At 40.8% G+C, this 24,259-nt stretch overlaps 1 protein-coding gene across 1 annotated transcript in view; it reads right to left on the bottom strand.

Annotated features, from left to right (window-relative positions):
* POLA1 (DNA polymerase alpha 1, catalytic subunit) overlaps window positions 1–24,259 on the bottom strand; it is a 353,817-nt gene that overhangs the window by 197,849 nt on the left and 131,709 nt on the right. The window contains exons 27-28 of the mRNA XM_077807202.1: window positions 6,877–6,909; window positions 1,890–1,982 (exon numbers count right to left, since the gene is read on the bottom strand). Of these exons, the coding sequence (XP_077663328.1) occupies window positions 1,890–1,982; window positions 6,877–6,909 (126 nt within the window). The remainder of the gene's footprint in view (window positions 1–1,889; window positions 1,983–6,876; window positions 6,910–24,259) is intronic.

Here is a 24,259-nt window from a genome sequence, read left to right as displayed (position 1 = left end):
AGAGTGAGTATCCACCTTCCAGGGTCAGAAACTTAAGATGGTGCCTGGCTACTGAGCTGGAAGACACAGCTTGGGCTGAGGACTTCATTGCATCCATTAAGGCATCAGCTACCAACACTGTTGCTAGGAATACTTTCTCTAAAACAACCCTTTGAAATCTTCCAACCAGGAAAGAGAGACTCTTGCAAAGCAGTTATCTGCCAGGGATGCACAGAGGGTGGTGAAAGCGGCTTCAAAGCCCTCAGAGTGGCTTCCATCTTTCTATCTATGGGTTTTTTGGGGAAGAACTCCCCTACTGAGGGAATAACCATATCCCTGGTAAAGAACGCTACAGTGGTGTCAACCTTCAGTATCTCAACAGTAGAGTCCTTTGGTTCTTGACTGTTGTAGAGCCTGAGGTAACTCGTTAATATGCTGCCCTGATCAGGCTTGTTCCATTTATCCTTAATCACTTCCTCAAAGGATAAGTGAAGGGGTAGTGCAGCCTCAGGGGAGGATTTTGAAGGGCGCAATCTGCTCTGAGGCTTACTGACAGGAGCCTGTCAGGTTTCAGAGCTAGATAACTCACCTTCCTACTGGAGAATTAGCAGCTCTGCTGCAGCTTTGGTGAGGCCTTTTGCCACTTGCCTCAGGACCCAGGGCCCTCTCGAGAGGTCTGTCTCAGAATCCAGTCCCCAAGATGGGAGGGGAGATTCATTGCTGGAACTCTCCTGGTCAGCTTTGGGAGTGGAGCTGATTAGAAGCCCCGCTTCTTTTTTCCCTGGGACCCACTTTAAGATGCGGGGCGGGCAGGAAGAGAATTTGTGGCCACCTCAAGCTTACCCAATTTGTTCTGCAGGTGCTTCTGGGACTTATCCCCTCACTTTTGGAAGCTCTTTCTGCACTGCACTGGGGTTCCTGCTCCATTTCCCCCCCATCAATCACAGCTGCCTCAGTAGTACAGTGACTCCACCTGCCTGTCCAACTCTCAGCCCTGGGACCTAATGAAGTCTCGGACAGAAAGTTGGGTCCAGGCTAGGCACAACTCTCCATCTATCAAGCCTAGGAAAGCTACCTCACAGAGAACAATGCTTGGATTTGACCCAGTGCTTTCTTGGCTGCTTTGCCATGCCATGCCTAAATCAGGATTGCTCTATTGAACTGCGGTAATATCTGCTGCCATATTGTCTATTGCTATTATGCACAACTAGACCATATACAGCACAGAGCTTCGATCCTAACTGTAAATTTCCAAACAGTCTTGAGAGCAGTGTATTTTCTTTCATCCCATGTAGCACAGCAACCAAGAATATATAGAAAATTAATTTCTGAAAAACATTTAAGTGTGTTCAAAATGCCATTCCAAGCCAAAGGCTGTGCAACAACTTCTCTTCATACTGTTCGCTTTCTGCCCTGCATCAGCTCTCGTAAAATTCAAGATTCTCACCCTCCAACTGCAAGGCTCAATTTTATCCTGCCTCCTCTTACAGTCCTTCTCTCAGTTTCCTTGGTATCCTTTTCCACTTCCTACACAAATGCAAGTCCTCTCATCTTATTTCTTCCTTTGCTCCCTTTCTATCATGGCTCCTTCCACACCAGTCTCCTCATTCTCACCTCCTTAGAACCTCCCTCCACTCTTTCTTCAAATCATTTCTTGAAAATACGTGTGTTTAGGAAATCCATCTACCCTTTCTTTCATCATTAGCAATGCACAAACCCTTCGTGTTTTGAACTGGTCTCCTATATTTTTGTCTTGCATTTGTATACATTCCAACAGATGACATATTTAGGACACCCAAACCTTTTCTCACTAAATTTGTGTGTGGTGTTTCTCTCTCTCTCACATATTCTTGTGACACCCATGTATGAAGTCTATTAGAAATATTTTTTTTCCTTCAAAATTCCCTTACCTTGTTCCCCAGCTTGAAAACCTCCTCCAGGTTGGTGCTATTTGTATTTATCATAATGGAATCTGTATCTCCATAAATCACTTCAAGGTTCATCTAAATAAAACAAGCAGATTTAAACAAACAACCTAACTTTTACTTTACTTTCTCTAGTCTCTGGGTAAGGATAAAAGGGATAAAAAAACCGAACAAGGATAGTGATGGGGTCTACTACAGATCACCCAACCAGGAAGAAGAGGTGGATGAGTCTTTTTATAAACAACTAACGAAATCATCCAAAGCACAAAACTTGGTGGTGATGGGGCACTTCAACTACCCAGATATCTGTTGGGAAAATAACATGGCAGGGCACAGACTGTCCAACAAGTCCTTGGAATGTATTGGAGACAACTTTTTATTTCAGAAGTTGGAGAAAGCTACCAGGGGAGAGGCTGTTCTAGCTCTGATTTTGACCAATAGGGAGGAACTGATTCAGAATTTGAAAGTGGAAGGCAGTTTAGGTGAAAGTGATAATGAAATGGCAGAGTTCATGATTCTTCAAGATGGCAGGAGAGAAAACAGCACCATAAAGAATGATTTCAAGGCGGCAGACTTTCAAAAACTCAGGGGATTGGTAGAGAAGATCCCATGGGAAGCAAGTCTAAGGGAAAAAACAGTTCAAGAGAGTTTGCAGTTTTTCAAAGGGACATTATTAAGGGCACAAAAACTACATAGGAAATATAGGAAGCAAGGCAAAAAACCATGCTGGCTTATCCAGGATATTGTCAGTGATCTGAAACTCAAAAAAGTGATACAAAAAGTGGAAACTAGGTCACATTACAAAGGATGAATATAAACAAACAACACAGGTATGTAGGGCAAAATTAGAAAGGCCAAGGCACAAAATGAGATTAAACTGGCTAGAGACAAAGGGTAACAAAAATACATTCTACAAATATATCAGAAGCAAGAGGAAGACCATGGACAGAATAGGGCCATTACTCAATGGTGGGGGGAGGAGGGGGGGAGAACAACAGAAAATGTTGAAACAGCAGAAGTGCTAAGTGACTTTTTTGTTTCAGTTTTCACCAAAAAGGTTAGTAGAGATTGGACATCTAACATAATGAATGCCAGTGAAAATGAGGTAGGATAAGAGGCTAGAATAGGAAAGGAACAAATTAAAAATTACTAAAACAAGTTAGATGTCTTCAAGTCACCAGGGCTTAATGAGATACATACTAGAATACTAGCCGACTGAAGAGATATCTGAGCCACTAGCAATTATCGTCAAAAAGTCATAGAAGATGGGAGAGATTCTAGAGAACTGGAAAAGGGCAAATATAGTGCCAACCTATTAAAAGGGAAATAAGGACAACCTAGGGAATTACAGACCAATAACTTCAATACCCAGAAAGGTAATGGAGCAAATAATTAAACAATCAATTTCCAATCACCTAGACGATAACTACTAACAGTCAGCATAGACTGTCAAGAACAAATAGTGTCAAACCAACCTAATAGCTTTCTTTGACAGGGTAACAAGCCTTGTGGTTAGGTGGGGGAAGCAGTAGATCTGCTCTATCTTGACTTTAGTAAGTCTTTTGATACAGTCTCACATGATCTTCTCATAAACAAACTAGGGAAATACAATCATTCTAGACAGAGCTACTATAAAGGTGGGTGCATAACTGGTTGGAAAACCGTTCCCAGAGAGTAGTTATCAGTGGTTCACAGTCAAGCTGCAAAGACACTTATCAAGTGGGGTCCTGCAGAATCAGTTCTCGGTCTGGTTCTGTTCAATATCTTCATCAATGATTTAGATAATGGCAGAGAGTAGACTTAAAGTTTGCGGATGATACTAAGCTGGGAGGGATTCCAAGTGCTTTCAGGGATAGGATTAAAATTCAAAATGATCTGGAGAAATGGTGTCAAGAAAATAGGATGAAATTCAGTAAGGAGAAATGCAAAGTCCCTTAGGAAGGAACAAGCAGTTGCACACATACAAAATGGGAAATGACTGCCTAGGTAGCAGTGCTGAGGAAAGGGATCTGGGGGTCATAGTAGATCACAAGCTAAATATGAGCCAACAGTTTAACACTCTAGCAAAAAAAAAAAAAAAAACCACACACATTCTGTGATGTATTAGCAGGAGTGTTGTATGCAAGAGAAGAGAAGTAATTCTTCTACTCTACACTGCGCTGATAAGGCCTCATTTAGAGTATTGTGTCTAGTTCTGGGTGCCACATTTTAGGAAAGATGTGGACAAACTGGAGAAAGTCCAGAAAAGAGCAACAAAAATGATTAAAAGCCTAGAAAACATGACCTATGGGGAAGACTGAAAAAAATGGGTATGTTTAGTCTGGAGAAGAGAAGACTAACAGGGGAAATGTCTACAGTTTTCAAGTACATAAAAGGTTGTTACAAGGAGGAGGAAGAAAAATTGTTCTCCTTAACCTCTGAGGATAGTACAAGAAGCAAAGGGCTTAAATTGCAGCAAGGGAGGGTAAGGTTGAACATTAGGAAAAACTTCCTCTCAGGGTTGTTAAGCACTGGAATAAATTGCCCAGGGAGGTTGTGAAATCTCCATCACTGGAGATTTTTAAAAGCAGGTTAGAAAAATACCTGACAGGGATGGGCTAGATAATACTAGTCCTGCCATGAGTGCGGGGGAATGGACTAGATGACCTCTTGAGATCCCTAACAGTCTACAATTCTGTATTGCACTCCGTCACATTTTCAAAATTTGAGCAAAATGTTTACACAATGCATTATTAGTTTAACAGTAAAATATCTAAATAAAGCAAAGCAGGATTATATTTAAAAGTTTACATTTCATTAAAATGTATATATGTAAACATATGTGTAGACCTGTGTGTGTATTCAAGGGGGAGAAATCAAGCATGAGACAACTAAGTAAACACTAAAAGAAGAAAAACCAGGCAGACTTTTCAGTTGTACGTTCTGCCACTTAGTATATTTTTCAACACCATATGGGATACAGAATACTGTAAGATGGAAGTGAGAAGTGGAAGAAAATAAATTAACAATTCTGGTCTTAAGAATTCCACTCATATTGTTATCAATTGTCATTTTGGTTGGCTGAGAGGGGAGAGAGAAAAGACCATGAGACTGTCAGACACAGACTATTCAAGACAAGGTGTGTTTGCTTATAGCCAACATCTTTGAAGAGTAATATGATAGCCTGGAGATCCATTTGCAACCATCACAACACTGCTGCAAAGTACCCACATCATATAAAAAACAGCATTTGTCGGCCAAATTTCAAGGGAACCCATCACAGTCATATTTGACTGACAGATACAGTAATTAAGAACACTACAAAGTTATCCACAGTGGATTCCGCTCTTTCTTCACCTCTTCCAGATTCAGCATTTGGCTTACTCTTCTCTCTCCGCCACTTCAATATTTTTTTAAGAAGGCTTTTGCCAAAAGGCAACTCTTTCAATGTGCTCTGAAAGGAGTTAGGCTTTGACTCAGTCTTCCTCTTTTGCTTAGTCCTTACATTGGCCAGAAGCCTTGACAGAGAATGTATTTTTCCTTTTGGATAAAAATCTAACCACAGTGTTCCATGTGTTTTCCATCTCCAGATCTGGAGATGAACACAGAAACTCCTTCTTGTGCAGAGCACATTAGCCTGCCTCCTTAGCAGAAAAAAGACACCATAACAATACACTGAATTATATCCAGGTCAAAACTCATAAAAACAGAAGATGGGCATAATTTCCTAGCAAGGTAGAGGTGAAAGAAGGCAACTGTCACCACTATTACTACCCAGATATTCAGGATTAGCAATAAATCTAGTGGGATCCTATCACCTTGACAAATGAAGACCAGATGCGGGAGAGGTCAGTGCAGTTAAACAAATCCATATTAAACTCCAAATAGCATATGTCATAAATATAAAGGGAAGGGTAAACACCTTTAAATCCCTCCTGGCCAGAGGAAAAACCCTTTCACCTGTAAAGGGTTAAGAAGCTAAGATAACCTCGCTGGCACCTGACCAAAATGACCAACGAGGAAACAAGATACTTTCAAAGCTGGAAGGGTGGGGGGAACAAAGGGTTCTCTCTATCTGTGGGATGATTTTGCCGGGACCAGAGCAGGAATGCAGGTCAGAACTCCTGTAAAGAGTTAGTAAGCAATCTAGTTAGATATGCGTTAGATTCTGTTTTGTTTAAATGACTGATAAAATAAGTTGTGCTGAATGGAATGTATATTCCTGTTTTTGTATCTTTTTGTAACTTAAGGTTTTGCCTACAGGGATTCTCTATGTTTTGAATCTGATTACCCTGTAAGGTATTTACCATCCTGATTTTACAGAGGTGATTTTTTTACTTTTTCTTGAATTAATATTCTTCTAAGAACCTGATTGCTTTTTCACTGTTCTTAAGATCCAAGGGTTTGGGTCTGTGCTCACCTATGCAAATTGGTGAGGATTTTTATCAAGCCTTCCCCAGGAAAGGGGGTATAGTGCTTGGGGGGATATTTTGGGGTGGGGGGAGACGTTTCCAAGTGGGCACTTCCCCTATTCTTTGTGTAACTCTTTGGTGGTGGCAGCTTTTAACCTAAGCTGGTAAGAATAAGCTTAGGGGGTCTTTCATGCAGGTCCCCACATCTGTACCCTAGAGTTCAGAGTGAGGAAGGAACCTTCACAGTATATTATCACCATATAATAGAATAAAAAGGGAGCCCAAAAAAATTCCTAGTAAAACTCTAGAACACAGAGCGTAACAGGCCTGTGAGTAAACTCTAATTAGCACTGTTGCTAATTTGCTAGAAACTCTCTCACATAGGCTTCAAGCAGGGGCTAGATCATATTGGTGTTAAGAGAAGAAAAAAAGCTATAATCCATTAGGAAAGACTACATTTGTAAACTAGGCATCCCAAAAAGTGATTTCAAGTTTGTTTGGGTTACAATTTTCTGAGAATAAAAAATTTCACCAGGTGTGCTATTTAAGGGTTGTTGTATAATGAAAATGTTCAGCAGTACCTTCTGCACCATCTCCTTAGTATGCATCAAAATCTGAAATAAAAAAAAATGATCAAATATTAATGAATGATATAATTACAAGTTAACATATGAGAATATCCATCACATAGTTAATTCCAAATTTTTGTGGCTTTCAAAACATGAAGCAAACTATCTGTCTCTTCTGGTAATAAATATAGCCACCCTAATACTCATAGTAAGGGCACAAATCCTTGGCTCACCTAGCATTAAATGGAGCTTACTTACATGTAACTGGAGGTTCTTCGAGATGCGTGGTCCCTATAGGTATTCCACACATGGGTGCCCATGCGTGCCACACATCTGAGTCCAGAGATTTGTAGCAAACAGTGTCTGTTGGTCCTCACCTGCGCAGTTGTTCCCCTAATGCTCTGAACCGAGGGCATCTCAATGCTTCTCAAGTTCCGCCTATTCCCCCGAATCAGACAAGATCTGAAGCAGAGGGAAAGGATGGTGGGTAGTGGAATACAGATAGGGACCACACATCTCAAAGAGCCTCCAATAACAGGTAAGTAATCTCCATTTCTTCTTGAGTTCTGATCACCATATGGATTCCACATGTGGGTGACTGGTAAGAAGTATTTGAACAGGCGGGTGGGTGCAAGGATGCAGTTGGTAGGAATGTCTGTAATACTACTGTCCCCACAGCTGCAACTGCAGAAGAGGCCTGCAGTAAGGTGTAATGCTTCTTAAAGGTATGGATAGAGCTTGAGGTAGTTGCCTCACAAATGTCCAGTATAACTACTTCAGCAAATTAATTGTGGTCATATGCATAAAGCTAGAGTCGCCTTCTGTCAGAGGACGGAAGGCACTGATTGCTGACAGGTGGACCCACACCAAGCTAAAAGTCCAGACATCTTGTGGAACAGGAGAAAGTCTAAAACAACAGGAATGCCTGCTGACTCTGGAGATAACTGTTCCTGCTGTGTCCAGGCAGAGAAACTCCTCCAATCAGCTAGAAAGGATTTTCTCATGGAAACTTTCCTGCTGCGAATTAGGACAGCCTCTGAGCATGCAATTTCTATGTCTGACACCCATCCAAATACCAGGCTGTGAGGTGAAGAGGGTTGGGCTGGTATGTCTGATTCCGGCATTTTCATGAGTTAAATACAGAAAGGGTTGGATACAGATGGGAGGACAGGTTGACATTTGTAGAAAGTCAGGAAAATAAAGCTGTCTGGGCCAATTGGGTGAGATATGGAACTCCCAGTTGGAGCCAGTGGTGCCAATCTTCCAGTCTCGGAGATGGAATCAGAGCTGGTACTGTCGGATCCTTCTTCCTTCATGCCTTCCCTTCTTGGTGGGAAGATTTATGTGGACCTAATTCTTTAGGACCCATGAACAAGGACTCACCCAACTTGGACCAAGATGGGGAGGATCCTTTTCCTTGGAGGCAGGCCTGGATGAGAATCTGTCCTTATGCTTATGACCATGTCCCCTAGTCTTGTGACAAAATTTCTTAGGCTTAACACTTTTGATCTCGGTTTCAAAGCTTGTGCTCAGAGGGGCGCTGCTCAGTCTGAAGTAATTTTACAGGTGGTTCTCCCTGGCCTGGATCCCACTGGGGTCTCATTGCATTCTCCAGGAGACGTTTCTGCAGATGGGGCTCTCTTCTCTGGTGGGCTCAGGGAGATCAGAAGGAACAAACGCTGCAGTGATGTGAGCCTCTCAGAGGCAGTAAATACAGCACTTGTGTTTATCGCTGACAGAGAAGGAATGTGGGCAGGAGATACAGTCCTTAAACCCCAGGAATCTGGGCACACCTTCTCCATGGGAAGAGGCTCCCCAAAACAGGGAGAAGCGAAACACACTAGACTAACTAAAAAATACTTTAAAAAAAGCTAAGGCTAAGGTTACTAAGAACATTGACAATATATAGTTACAGATTTTGAAAGCATAGGAAGATCATTTCGGACACAGAGGATTTCAACTCAGACCATGTGGCAGTAAGAAGGAACTAGAGAAGTGTTGGCCCATGCCACCCTTCATGACCTCGGTTTAGAGCACAAAGAGAGCAATTGCACAGGCACAAATCAAACCAATGGATACTATTTGCTACATATCTCTGATCTCAGGCCATGGAGCAACATGCACACCCGCGTGTGGAATACCGGCACTAACAGCAGAATCTCTCTTCATATTAGCCCACCTAAACAACATTAATATAGTCTTAAAAATAATAACTGGAGCTAAAGATATTCTCATTTTTAAATAATGCTTACAGAATGGTACAAGTCAGAAGGAATCTATAGTAGTTCATTCTAGTCCATTAATAGTGCCTCAAGCTAGGAACTATTTTGTTATACCTTAGCCATTGGTAAGATTGGTGTTTACTCTAGCTATGAATATTCTCAAAAGATGGTCCCTTAACTGGACTGTTCTGATGTATAACTTAAATATTTTTCTAATGTTTAAACATAAGTTTTCCTTGCAGCAACTAAAGACCATTACTACCTTTGTCTCCATTGGCTAGTGATAACTAATCCCTCTGTATAAATAAACATTATTAGTAGGGTCTTGAAATTTGGTAGGGGGGTGGCCTTTGTGTCAGGGAGGTGTCTTTTGCAGTTTCTATGAAAATCTATCCAAGTTTGGCCATTTTATAAACCTGGGGGGGAGAGGGGGATCCACAGTTCACACATGCTCGGTATACACTTAGATTTTAAGCAGCTAAATTCTTCAAAGATTCTACAGTACGTATACTCCAACCTAAGTCTAAGGAGAGGTTACTCATTGTCTGCAGTAACTGAAGTTCTTCCAGATGCGTCCTCCTATGGGCGCTCCACTTCAGAGACACATCGGGGGTTCATGCACCCCTGAAGGGGAGCACCCATATGAACGTTACTTGTAGGGAAGTCCTGCTTCTTCTCCAATTGCAGCATTGAGCTGCTGAGGTCTACGCCAGGTCCGGGCACCTAAACTGTGAGCAGGGAGACTGTCCCTCTCCTGGGCTTTCTGTGTACGTCTACACAGCCTGCAGCAGTGAGTCTGAGTGCCTGAGTCAACAGACTCGGGCTTGTGCTATGGTGGTAAAAATAGATATTTAGACATTCAGGCTCAGGCTCTGAAGCCTAGGAAGGAAAAGGTGGATTTCAAAGCTCAAGCCCGAACATCTACAAAGATATTTTTTACCACCATAGCACAAGTCCAAGTCTGTTGACCCACACTCTAAGACTCACTGCTGCAGTCTGTGTAGACATACCCCATGACCATCCCCACTCTCCACTGGGCTCAGGAACCCTGGATGAGAAAGCTGCCTGAACCAAATGCAGAGGAGATAAAAAGAAATTCCATCATGTGCCACTTTTTCTTCGTTTGTTTAAAAAAACCAAAAAACAAAACAAAACACACCTAGGCTATTATAGCACAAACAAAAACAACCTTAATTCTGAAGTTTTCCTAACTTTTAAGCGCTTAAGCTTTGCAAACAATGTCTTCTTAACACTTTATATATGAGTTATGTCTTTTTCAGACTTTTCTTCAGACAATATGAGTGCTTGACTACTTTTGGTCTTACACTGTAAACCTTTTATCACATTTTTAAAAATGTCTTCCCTCTGAACTCTCCAAACTGTATCCTTTTACAATGTAACCCTCTCAAAAATATGATGTATCCCAAATTAAGATCCAACTAGTGCTGAGTGGGGCAAAACAATTTGTGCTTATTTTAATATAATCTGAATATAACATTTGCAATTTTTGGAGGGAGATAAGGTGAAAGGCAGCAGAATGACTGTTGGAGAATTGACTCCTTAAAAATTTCCTATTATTAAACTCTGAAATCTAAGGAACTACTGCCCATACAAGCCTCCCTTATTTCATATTTGTGTATTTTATTATTCCTTCATGAACTATTTTACAAGTGTCTTTTCTGAATCTCAATTGATTTTAATTTATTTCTCCAATTTATCAAGAAAGCTATATATTTTAGCTCTCCCCAAGTATTTGCAATTTCTCTCAGCCTTGTAACGCTGGCAGAGTTGATTGCCACACTCTCCACTCTATCCTCCAAGTTATTAATGAAAATATTCTGAAGCATGGGATCCAGGAAGGACTTCTGGGTATGTCATTGATGCATTCTCCCAATTTGGCAGCAACTGAACTATAATTATTCAGCATGATTTTTTTAATGTACCAGTTATATTTTAATCTTATATAGAAGTACCATCTAATTTTCTTGAGAGAAACACATGATAGTTAACATAGGGGAAAAATGCACACACACACACACACACCTTAAATGGAAGTGCTGAGGGTACCAGTAAAAAAAAAAAAAAAGTGATACTAAACAGTCAAATGACAGGTTTCAGAGTAGCAGCCGTGTTAGTCTGTATCCGCAAAAAGGAAAGGAGGACTTGTGGCACCTTAGAGACTAAAATTTATTTGAGCATCGCTTCATCGGATGTCACATAAGAGAAGACATTTGATAGACATGAAATTCTACAGCAAAGATAAAGTAGCAAAATATTTTTTGCAAGTTTGAAAATGTGCAATTAAGGTTCCACACGCAACCTTAACTCTGACCCTATATCAGCACCCAGTCTTTATCTAACAGCCACCACTTCTCAGCCAACACTGTTTCTACATTTCTAATGACAACAAACTTTCAAATACCATAACAATAAAGAGCAACAAACCTTTTCCCAGCTAACACATTTGAATAACCAACCTGAACACAAGTCCATCTCCACTTCACATTCCAACATGTTGGTTAAAAATCACCGACAGTCTCTCTTTGGATTTATCTAGAGCAGATTTTTTCATCATACAATTTCTCACCACAGGCGTGGGAACAATGAGACATCTAGCATAGAAAGACAATCATTGTCCACCAGAAATGTAACGGTCAGCCAGACCTTCTTAAGAGAAAGGTTAGACAGGGGACACACCACAGACCTTACAGCAAGGAGGGATAGAGGCTAAGGTAGCTTTAAAAGCCCTTGTGATCCTGGGCTGCTCTAAAACCCAGAGCAGCCCCCAGCATAATTTAGACAATTTTGAGGGTTGAAGATAGAACGATGTTCCCAGGCTTACCAGAGGTGGCACTGCTGCCCAGAATTTCCATACAGCCATCTGCTGCTGCCCTGCTTTCAACAGCCCCTCTCCCTGCCCCCCCACCCCGAGATGCTCCCTACGACAGAGTTTGCAAGAAGAGCCTCAGAAGGTAGCCCTGTGGCTGTCTTCCACCTGGTCTACATTAGAAAATTAAGGCCGCTTAACTACATGTGAAAAATCCACACCCCTGAACAGAGTAGTTAAACCGACCTAATCCCCAGTGTAGACAGTGCCAGGTCGATGGAAAAATTCTTCCGTCAACCTAGCTACCGCCTCTTGGGTAAGTAGATTACCTAGACTGACAGGCAAATGCCTCCCGTTGGCGTAGGGCATAGGGCTGCAGTGTTTTAAGCATAAACCTACCCTGCCTCAGTTCCCGCACTGGGCAAATTCCACACTGCCTTACTACCAGATGTGTTGAGCATTCACAGCTCCCATTGATTATAGCAACAGCTGTGAGTGCTCAGCGCTATTTCTGAAACATGGGCTCCATTTTCTCAAGTTGGGTACTTCGAAAAAGAGGAGCCCACAATCTGTAGCATTCTTCTAAAATTTCGGTTTAAGCGATTTGCCCAGCAACACGCTAGAAGTCTGGGGCAGAGCATTAAACACAAGACTATCCTTTTTCTTCCTTCAGTCCCCAGCCTCTATACACTTTGCCAATTCTACAGTGAAGCTGGCACGTGTTCTACAGGCAACTTTCACTACACTATCCTGATATATTCAACGGTGCACAGAATAAACAGTGCTCGACAGAGAGGGATCCTGTGGAAATAAAACAGCATGTCATAATGAAATTAAATTCATGTGATCATAAGGCAGAAGAATCATGGCAGCAATTTTAATTCTGGCGTTTCCTATCTTTTGATTGACTCATTCTCCAACTTTAATAACACTCTCTTAATGTATGTAAATTTCCTATAATTTTTGTTTTCCGATATCCATAGCTATAAAGACCGGAAGAAACCACTGTGATTCTCTACTCTGACGTTCTGCATAACAGGCCATGGAATTTTCATGAATTAATTCTTGTTGCCCCTAGAGCATATCTTGTAGAAAAACATCTGCTCTTGATTTAAAAATCTCCATTGATAGAGTATGCACCTCAACCCTTGCTAAATTATCCCAATAGTTAATCCACACTATGAAATAAAAATGTTAAATAGCACACAACCAAAAAACATTCCTGTGGGTCCCCACTAGAAATACACCTCTCCACTCACCATGAAACCCCATTTGGTTACATTGAGATCTATTAGCCAGTTCTAATCCATTTAACATGTGCCACTGTTGATTTTGTATCATTCTAGTTTGTTAATCAAAATGTCAAGAAATTCCAAGTCAAATGATTTACAGAAGTCTAGGTACACACATCAACACCATTATATGTATCAACTAAACTTGTAATTAAAAAAAAGTTAAACTTAATTCACCATAATCCCATGTTGATTGGCATTAATTATTTTACCCCCCTTTAATTCTCTATTGAAGGATTGCCAAATTAGCCCTTCCATTGTTTTGCCTGGGATCAAAAGTTAGTCAGACAGGCCTATAATTACCTGTATTATTCAGTTTACTTTTTAAAAAAATATTAGCACAACATTAGCTGTTTTCCAGTCCTCTGGAACTTCACCAGTGTTCCAAGATTTATTGAAAAATCAATCAGTGTCCAGAGAACTTCTGATCCAGCCCTTTAAAAAAAATGCTTGGATGCAAATTATCCAGATCTGCTGATTTAAAAATGTTTAACTGTAGTAGCTGCTGTTTAACATCCTCCTGAGTTACTGTTGGAAAGGAAAGTATTGCATCATCATCATCAGATACAAATACATCATCTGGCTTTTTTTTCCTGAATATAGAACAGAAATACTTATCGAACACTTCTGCTTTTTCTGCATTATTGACATTTCTATCATTTCCAGTTACCATGTACCAATACCATTGTTAGGATTCCCTTTGTTCCTAATATACTTAAGAAATATCTCCTTTAAAAAGAAGAGAGGGAGCAAATACAAATTCTATTATATGTAAGTATAATGCCATTTCCTCTACTTCCCCAGTGCATCACCAGTAGGGTTCATACCTGCAGCACTGCATCACAGGCTTCTCATTCTCTAAACAGACAAGCAGATACACAGTGGAAGTATTATTATTCCCTCTCTCCTTCCCCCACAACAGACGGGGAACTAAGGCACACCGAGACAAGGACTGGCCCAAAGTCACACAGGAAGTCTGTGGCACAGCTGGAAATTGAACCCAAATTTCCTAATTCCCACTTAGTGCACCTTAGCACAAGACTCTCTTTCCTTGTACAAAGTACAGGACAGTTCTGACCTTTGTTACCTCAAATAGCATTGCAACAGTGGTAAAAAATTCAACATAATAAAATATCTAGTGTAGACGCAGCATTATACACTGTAAGTATTCTAGAAACAACACTGTCACATACACAAGTCAAACACAGTCAGACGGTCCAAAACATATCATGGGTATATTATCCTCAAATACTTCCTTTATTCACTTGTGTGTGACTCAGCTCATACTGCACCACAACTTATCTACCTACTCACCTCACATTGGTTTAAGTTTGTAAATCATAACGAATACATATATTGCCACAAGGGCTAAGACTTTTCATATACAAAACACCACTACTCTAATTTTCCCGTTTCATTCTTTTTCTTGAATAAAAAACAAATTGATACAGATATCCAAAGTAAGCCAAAGAAGATATCCTTTGAAGAGAAGAGCTAATATTAATATGATCTGAAGAATAAATAGACATCCTTGTATAAACACACACACACAAAAATGAGATCTTAAGTCTAGGTAGATTTCTATTCCCTGGTATAATGTAACCCAATAACATTAGAAAAATAGCATACGTTCTGATAGGATGATCCCCCATTAAATAAAAGAAAAAACTTGACCATGCAAAGAATATTTCTCAGTTGTCCCTGAGGACAGTAGTGGATATAGGTAATTATAAGAGGGTCACAGACAAGTTAGGTTCATCAGGTGACAGGCATATATGTTAATATTACCCATTATGACAGAAGATCACTTACAAGTGCCAACAGCTAGAAAACAGAAGGCTTACTAAATTCATTAATAAGGCAGTCTGCAGTTATCTGATTTCACAGAAACACCTGCATATTTATCTTCTCATTACCACTTGGATGATGGAATTTTTTTCAAGCACATTTCAAAAAAATCTGCCAACTTCAAGTGTAAAAAAATAAACTTTGTGGTTAATTTTTCCCTTAACAAAGTACAGCTGTTGAGAATAATTGTTCAAGATCTTACCCTGTAATGTCAACTGCAGCAGAACAAAGAGTATTTAATTAGCAAATCTATCCAGTAATTCAACACCTATTATAGAAAATGCCTTCGTGATTTTATTCAGGATAATTTGCTAAGAGGGTTATTACTGACATTCAGATGAAATTTAAAATTCCTACGCAAGTCGAGTCATAATAGCAGTAATGATCCCCCCAATCAGGAGATTCTGTGTCACACAAGGCTCTTTTGCAATGCAGCAGCCTATTTCCTGACTTCTTAATTCCTGGGCTCTGCTCAGTGAGAGCCCTTCATACCAATATTTCAGTCAGCAATACATCTTTAATGGGACTCTATTAAAATACCTAGAACAAAAATGACTTTTGTTAAAAAGAATGACAGCACTGCTATCATATCAATCATTAAGAGTTTTTCAAAACTGCATACTAAAGGGAGGGAGGGGTGTAGTGAGGTTGGGAAGATGGAGAAAAGAGAAGGGATAGAATAGAAAATGTACTACTTGTTAGTTTCCTTTCTGTGATTAACATTGCACTACTCATAGCAACTGGATTGACCCCTACTTCAGTGGATCCAGAGCAGAACACATTGCCTCACAAAGCGTCTGCTCAGCCATGCCCTTTTCTTTTCCTGCTCATGAACAGGAATCCTAATTTTCTCTGATTAAAAAAACAACTCAGGTTTTTCCACAGTTAAAATGAAATGCTGAACTTTAGTTTCCCTATTCACATTATACAGAGGTATCAGTTGAACAAGGGTGACCATATGTCCTGTTTTGGCCAGGACAGTCTCTTTTTAAAGCCCTGTACCGAATGTCCTGACTTTTTTTGGCCAAACTGGGCATTTGATGATCAGTTGGCAAAAGCAAATGGGATAGATGCCCAGTTTTGCCAAAAAAGTGGGGTGCACCCCAAAGGGGGGGGTGTGCAGAAAAAGGTTTGCGGCGGGAGCAGTGACAACGCCAGGCCCCAGGCAGCTCGGCTCAGGCTGTCAGCCCCAGGTGATATCCCATTTTCACTTGAGGAAATATGGTAACCCTAACTTTCAGCAAAATTTAGTTAATATATAGTTATTATTTTTTCACAAAACGTAAAAACGAAAGATTCTCTGTAAAAACGCAAATTCTGCCTTTTTCCATAGCAAACGGATTTCTAGGATCGCTGCTTATGAAATACTTCTATCCCCATGTGAGCCTCATAGCACAGTGAATATCTGAAATTCTACTTAAACTTAACTTCTCCTTTACTTGTAAACTAAACCTGGCAGCATGTACTTAGAATATGCAAATGTTCTGTTGATCCCTTAAATATTTACATTTTATGGGTAGGACAGAAGAGAAATAATCTTGTTAACAAATCTTCTATTTTGGCTCTTCTATAGCTCTCTATTTCTCAGAGAAATGAGTGGTGATGTGACTTTACAGAGGACAGGATGTAAAAGCAAAACGTAGAAAGAATAGTTTTATCTCTTCTACTCCTTCTAGTATTATAATAGCGGAAGTTTATCTAAGGACTGCAATGCTCCCACTAAAGGATGTGTCTGAGGAGAAATCAGTTTAAAATCCTCCAAGTTTGATCCTATAGCGGTGGAATGTGAGGATCAAAATGCTAACTTGAAGATATCAAGATTCTCTCTGCCTATATCAGAGCCATAGACTTGGAGGAATAGAAAGTGAAACCTACTAGAACTAGGTTGTCCTGCAGATATCTAGTGTATACCAGAGCTTGTCCACCTTGTGTATTTGTTTTGCAAGTGGTAAAATTAGTTCTGATAACAGCTTCAGTAATCCTTACTAACAGGTTCCTCTCTCTCTAACAGAGAGGCAGACAGACAAATTGGAAGAATAGTCTCCCAAAATACCGGTTCACTCACTAATCCACACAAGAACCAGGGGAGCTACTTCCCTAGAATTTAACATGCTAACAGTTCTAGAGATAACCAAAGATATGAAACAATGATTCACAAGCCCACCCTGGAACTACGTATACAGAAGTCTACTCTGAAGGTAAGGAAAACATTATCTTTTCTGCAATAGCACAGTAGAACCTCAGAGTACCAACACCTCAGGAATGGAGGTTGTTTGCAACTCTGAACAAAAAACTTTTTAGTTGTTCTTTCAAGAGTTTACCACTGAACACTGAATTAATACAGCTTTTAAACTTTACTATGCAGAAGAAAAATGCAACTTTCCCTTTATTTTATTAGTAGTTTACGTTTAATGCAGTATTGTACTGTATTTCCCTTTTTTGGGGTGGTCTCTGCTGCTGCTGCTGCCTGATTGCGTACTTCTGGTTCCATATGAGGTGTGAGGTTGACTAGTAGTCAGAAATCTGAGGTTCTCCTGTAGTTAACTCTAGTATTGTATACTGCTGGAACCTAAATAGCAGTACCACTGAAGTGAAAATGGAGGGTGTTGTGTAAAGCCTCCACTCAATCCAGTACAATGCGATTGTAAGATTTGTAACTTTTCAGTCATTGCTAGTATGATCATTAAGTTCTGTACCCTGTTGCAAACTTTGTAACTTCTAGTCATTGTTAGCATAACCTTTTAAATTTTGTAACTTTTGCGAGCTTTATAACCTTTTCAGTTATCACTTGGAAAACCTCCAACCTTTGCAATATTCCATGACACGATCAGGGAGAGTGTGAACAAGGGAGTGTGTGTGGGAGATAAGGGAGTGTGAACAAGGGAGTACATGGGACTGGTCAGAGAGGAACTGCAAGGAGAAAAGAGACAGGTGTGTCTGATGTAATCTGCCCTGAGAAGGCAATAACAGGGTGCTGTAAAGAAAAAAAGAACCTGGTAAGCGTGAAAGGAACGAGGTCTGGGAATGCTTCTCAGTGACGGACAAAGAGGGAAAACTCCGTGTACATCACAGGAGCCACCCAGTTCCAATAAAAGCAAGAAAGCACACTCACAAGCTCTTCTTCTTGACCTGCTCTCCGGCCCAGACCCATGACCGCAGGCGGACATACCAGATCTACTATGCTTTGGCTTCTTTGCTTCCTATGCTGTCTCCGGTAACTCTCCGCCTGTGTGAGTGTGTGGGTGCACAAGGGTATGAATGCGTTGAATGTGTGTGCATGAATAAGCTCCATCCCTTTTCTTTTTGATCCAATAGCGGCATTTAATAAAACCAATATAAGTGTAACCCTGGGTTGGTTTCTAGTGAAACTGAGGTAACAGAGGGAAAAAACATACCCCTTGAAAGTATTTAGTATGTGGGATGATAATTACTGTCCTTACAACACATCAGCCAAAAGCTGCATCAGCTCACTAAGGACAGCCAAATGACAGACAATGCTAGACGAGAATTTGGAATTATTTCCAAATTACCAGATTAAAAAAATCCATTTATTCTACTATCACTTGACCCAGAGAAAACTCTTCATCGAATAGAGTGGAACTTTCTGTTTTAAGTTTTGTCTCATATGGACATTGACCCCCAAGTTTCTGAAACGGATAACTGCTCTTTATACCAGCCCCACAGCAGCTGTGCAAATTAATGGGATTACATCTTCCCTATTTGAAGTACACAGAGGGACTAGGCAGGGATGTCCATCATCTCCTTTGTTTTTTACACTGGCCCTGGAGCCATCTGCACAGAGCATACAGAACAGAGGATGCTTCTTTCACAGAAATAAAACTTCCAGGAACACATCAGAAAAGCTTTATAGGTAGATGATGTAATACTTTTTTTAATCTATACCAATTATTACCCTAATATTAGTATCTAAAGAAATCCATGACTTTGGAAAAGCATCTGAATTTAAAGTAACTGATGCCAAACATGATTCTGAGAAGTCACTCCTCCAGAAAATATTTGGGTACAGAAGGGCAACAAATTCTATAAGATAATTGCGAATTCAAATCTTAAACAGCCAAGAGGCCATTCTATGGGCTTTAGACAGAATTACAGATAAAATCAGTACTTTTTCCCATTGCAAATAATCCAGATCTTAATTCAAACCATGAACCAGAGAGCTTTTAAGATCGTTTTCCATGGCCCTCCCAAATGGTTGGCCAGCTGTTCAGCAAAGAAACTTCTCTAACTTTTTGGATACCACAACTGACTGGCTCACTCTCTCATGGTATAAGTACTTTCAATTAAGGCATTATGTTTTCTATATGAAACAGCTTTTCTAGAAGACTAATTTTAATAGAAGCAATAGGGTCTGGCCAATTAAAAAAATAACTAATTTATGATCAATCTTTGCAGACAACTTTCCTTACAAAACAAAAAAAGTCCATATATGACATACTGGGAAAAGAATCTGGATAGACAATTTACCCCAGAAGAATGGGGTTTGATCTGGAAAAACACAGCCACCTCAGCCTGTGCACGATAAATGAAAAGGTCTCTAAAATGCTGTTTCAGTGGTACCTGTCTTATTAATTTAGATGGAATAAATTAGCCAAGTGTTAACAGAACCCAGTCACAACATTAAGCAGTTTTAAACAAAGACTGAAGTTTGGTATAGAGATCTTAGCCTGCTTAGTACTATGTCAAACACACCCTCAAAAATCCTTATAATCTTTTATTAAAGATACAGAAAAGAAGGAAAAACAGTTGACGCATTTGAAGTGCAAAGTATTAAATAAGGTGTCCACTTTAACATTTCTCCTCACTTTTTCCTTTAGAGCAGTGTTTCCCAAACTTGGGACGCCACTTGTGCAGGGAAAGCCCCTGGCGGGCCGGGCCAGTTTGTTTACCTGCCGCTTCCGCAGGTTCAGCCGATCGCAGCTCCCACTGGCCGTGGTTCACCGCTGTAGGCCAATAGGGGCTGCGGGAAGCGGCACAGGCCGAGGGACAAACCTGCGGACGCGGCAGGTAAACAAACCGGCCCGGCCCGCCAGGGGCTTTCCCTGAACAAGCAGTGTCCCAAGTTTGGGAAACACTGCTTTAGATGGAGATAATTTTAGAAGGAAAAAACCCTTTGTTTGACTGTCCCTTAGATAGTATCAAAGACAGTAATAACTGTCCTTTTTAGAAAAAGAGAAGATTAGGTGAGATGAGCCGAAGCACCTGGTGCTGCTGCTGCTGTTAGAGTCCTTTCATACCAAGCAGTGTTTGGGATTCAACTGGAGATGACAGGGTGGTGATGGTATCTGGCTCCCTCTCTCTGGGGCCTGGTCTGGTCAGGACGTTTCTTCAGATCAGGATGAAGAAGGCCTGGAGTACCAGGAAGAGGTGGAGTGGCTGCCATGATGTGAAGCTTGCTTCAGTAGTCTTTGTCTGTTATTTCAGTTTTATTTTTGTGCTTTTGTATTTTCCCCCACAAAATCTCTTTTAAGAACCCCAATCTGACATACCAATTTGGTCTCATTAACTGATGGGTCTACATCTCCTGTTTTAACAAGCATAATTCCCACACAGTCCTGATTCATACAAATTTAGCCTTTTTTGCTTAAACTAATTTAGTTGTTCTGTCTCCCTTACAAATAACCTATAACAACAAAAAGGTATGAAACATCTTATGAATTTTCACTTAATTTTACAGTTGAGCTCACAATTCGGGTAATTTTGTAGGTCCAACTGTCAAAACATACCTCACACCAGTTATATCCAGTCATTTGAGAGTACTGGGATGCACTTTGTAACTAAATATCACAAATTAATGGGTATTTATTACTAAATGATCCATTGGTAATCCTTCCGGGCTTCGTAGCAAAAATGGTCACACAAAAGAAAACCATAAAATAATTTCTCATCTGCTGGTAGCTCCTATGCTGCTGTTAACCTGCCGCTAGAAAAAGAAAAATAGTCCAACTCTAGAGCAATGGCTCAAAACAAAAAATATGGAAGGTGGTTCTTATAAAAGAAATTAACAAACCAATTATACCCCCAGCAAACTGGAAAGAGGACAAATAGATACTCAGATATTTGGTTACCCCATTTAGGACTGGTCTACATCACAAAATTAGCAAGACTGTTTATGTCGACCTAGCTGTGTATGTGTCTACATTTAAATTTGTCTCACCATTAGAGAAACACAGTAACACCACCCCCTAAGCAGTGTTGAGACATGGTCGATGTACTGAGGTTGATGCAGCACCAAGTGTAGATACTGTGTCACTTATGTCGACCCTAACCATCCAAAAGCAGCTGTCCTATAAGGCTCTATGCTGACCACTCTGGTCAGTGAATGCCACTGACTATGGGTCAGAGACACAGGAAGAACCTCCTCCTCTTTAAACCCGTGCAAATTTTTGAAATGCTTTATGCTGATTGTCCAACTTAGTGAGCACATCTAGCAACTCTCCATTGTTGCGTGCAAGTGCCTATCTAACCATGCTAGCTATATCCTCCAGACATGCTCCAGCTTGAGTACACAGGAGATATTCGATCTTGTGGGCCTTTTGAGAGAAGAGGCTGTGCAAGCACAACTATGGACCAGCTGTATAAATGTGGGCATCTACAAGCAGATTGCATGGGGGACCCAGGAGAAGGGGTACAACTGCAGAGATGACATGAAAACAAAGGAACTGCATCAGACATATCACAAGGCCAGCATTCAATCTGGTGCCAGCCACAGACTTACCACTTTTACAAAGAGCTGCATGCTGTAATTGGCAGAGACCCCATCAGCAACCCACAGACCACCGTGGATACCTCTGAGAAGCCTGAGTTACAGATTCCAGGGGTGAACAGCGAGGAAGATGTGGAGGAGGATTGAGGACATGCGACCAGGGGCAGAGGGGATCAATCTATGCCATAAGCCAGTCCCAGCAGTCAAGCATGGGTGAGACCAATGCAGGGGAAGGAACTTTACCAGTGGTAATCTGATGCTCAGGAAAATAAATCTCTGCTTGTAGTTTTCTCAGTAGTCCTGTGTTCTTAAAGATGCAAATATCATGTTCCTTCCCTGACCAGCCAACTCTGATGTTGGTGACGAGTCCTCGGTGATCCACTAATGCTTGCATCACTATAGAAAAGTAGCCCTTTCTGTTGATGTACTCTGTTGCCAAAATAGGGATGTGCTAGCTGTCTATTGCTCAACCACAGTTCGCGAACCCCTTTGTTGCAAATCCATTCATTATGTCCTGCACATTGTCAAGAGTCACAGTCCAGCGTGGCAGGAGATGGTTAATGGCCCTGCACACTTGTATGACAATGGCCTCCACAGTGGATTTTCAAACTCCACAGTGATTTCCCACTGTCCAGTAGCAATCTAGCACTGCACATTTCCACAATGTGATTGCCACTCACTTCTCACTGTCAATGCTCTGGAGTCAAGCTCAGCACAAAGATCCAGGAATGTAACCTTGCATTTCTGAAAGTTCTGCAGCCACTGCTCATGATCCCACACCTGCATTATGATGCGATCCCAACAGTGGGTACTCATTTCTCGGCCCAAGAAGCGGCAGTGCACTATCTGCAACTGCTAAGCTGGTGATTCAACAATGTTGAATTGGTTCTCTCTATGTCCCACAGCACACTCTGTCCTCCCAGAAATCTTCATATTCCCCACTCATTCAGTTCTTCTTACGGTTCTGCCAATACCAGAAGCTTGTATGTCCTGTGTTTGCAATGCTTATGACAAGAGTGCAGAGCTGTGCAGATTCCATGCATCTGCTAGAGATGACAAGATAGTGAGAAGGGCTGCATTGGTTCATGAGATTTTTAACCAAGGAGCAAAAATCAGGGGATACAGATGACATTATCGGATGGAAACAGTCGAACATTGGGAAATTGAAACCTTGCTGTCCATCTTCCCTGCATGACTCGTTTCTATCCCCAGCACAAATATTGCCGAAACTTCCCACAAGACAGTGTGTGCTGGATGATGGCAAGCTGCACACTGCAATACCTCCCCAGGGTGCACCACGCCATGCAACACAAGCACTCCTGATGAGTACGTGCAGCACTGATGCAAGAAGCCAAGTATGCACGTGCACAAGCGATATACTAACTGCGGCACTTTATGCCAATGTAACTTACATTGACCAAAGTTTGTAGTGTAGACATGGTCTTATTCCATACTCAGACGAAGTACATTCATCTGCAAAAATAGCCCACCATTTTTAAAAATATTAATATGAGACAGACAGCTGGTGGGTTACATTGGTAATCAGATCTCACTCAACTGAATAAAATCACTAGAAATGACATAGCATGGGTAGTGTAAAGATGTTCACCCTAATATGGCAACACCCTGTTAAAACAGAGAGATCCAATGATTATATTACTGTATGTTTCTCTAAACAAAAGCATACTGTTGTAATAATTATTGTATTGTCCCTGATATTACATGGCTAGGACTTGTAAAGCTGTTATATCTTTTAGTAAGTTCTAGTTTAAAAAAAAAGCTGCAACCATCATGACATTAAGATCTAGCATACGAATGGAAACAAAGTGGATGAACTTCCATTTTGAAAGTCATTTATAAAAACAGTCACATATACTGGGGGCAGACTGATCCTTGATCTGAGGGACCTTCAAAGTGACAGATCAAGGGATTCCCCCACCCCCAGACATACCCTCATTAGATAGCTGAAGAAATCTATGGAAAAAAGTGAAAATTTGCAAACTACTTTGCCTTTTGGGGCTGATCCAACACACAAAAAGAGGCAGTTACCTCGAAGTTTTTGTCCTTCCCAGGTAAAAATTCAAGGTCTCAGGGTATAAAGAGTGCAGGATCCTTTCCTTACATTTTGGGATGGGGCAGAGGGGAAGGAAAGATATCTCTTAATGTATGTAAAAGATTTAAGTTTGCTACAATGAAGCGGGACAACATTTTCAAGGTGTTTTGCAGGGCAAAAGGTAATGAGTTTAAGTTTGACAGGAAACAGTACAATTTCTCTCACCCTCCAGGGGAGCAAATCACGTCCAATATTTCCACCCTAACTGAAAGGAAGCATAAAGGAATATGAGCTATTTATTTGGTAAGGGAAGAGCTACTCTTGCTTTTAAGCTGAAGGGGAATGGCCTTCAGGGTTAGGATATATGGGGGAAGAGACTCAAGGAAGAAGCTGAGACAGCTTTAGCTTCCCTTTTGGACCTGATGAAAT

This window comes from Eretmochelys imbricata, chromosome 1 (genome assembly GCF_965152235.1).
Source record: "Eretmochelys imbricata isolate rEreImb1 chromosome 1, rEreImb1.hap1, whole genome shotgun sequence".
Taxonomy (NCBI): Eukaryota; Metazoa; Chordata; order Testudines; family Cheloniidae; genus Eretmochelys; species Eretmochelys imbricata.
This window is presented reverse-complemented; position numbering and strand designations above follow the sequence as displayed.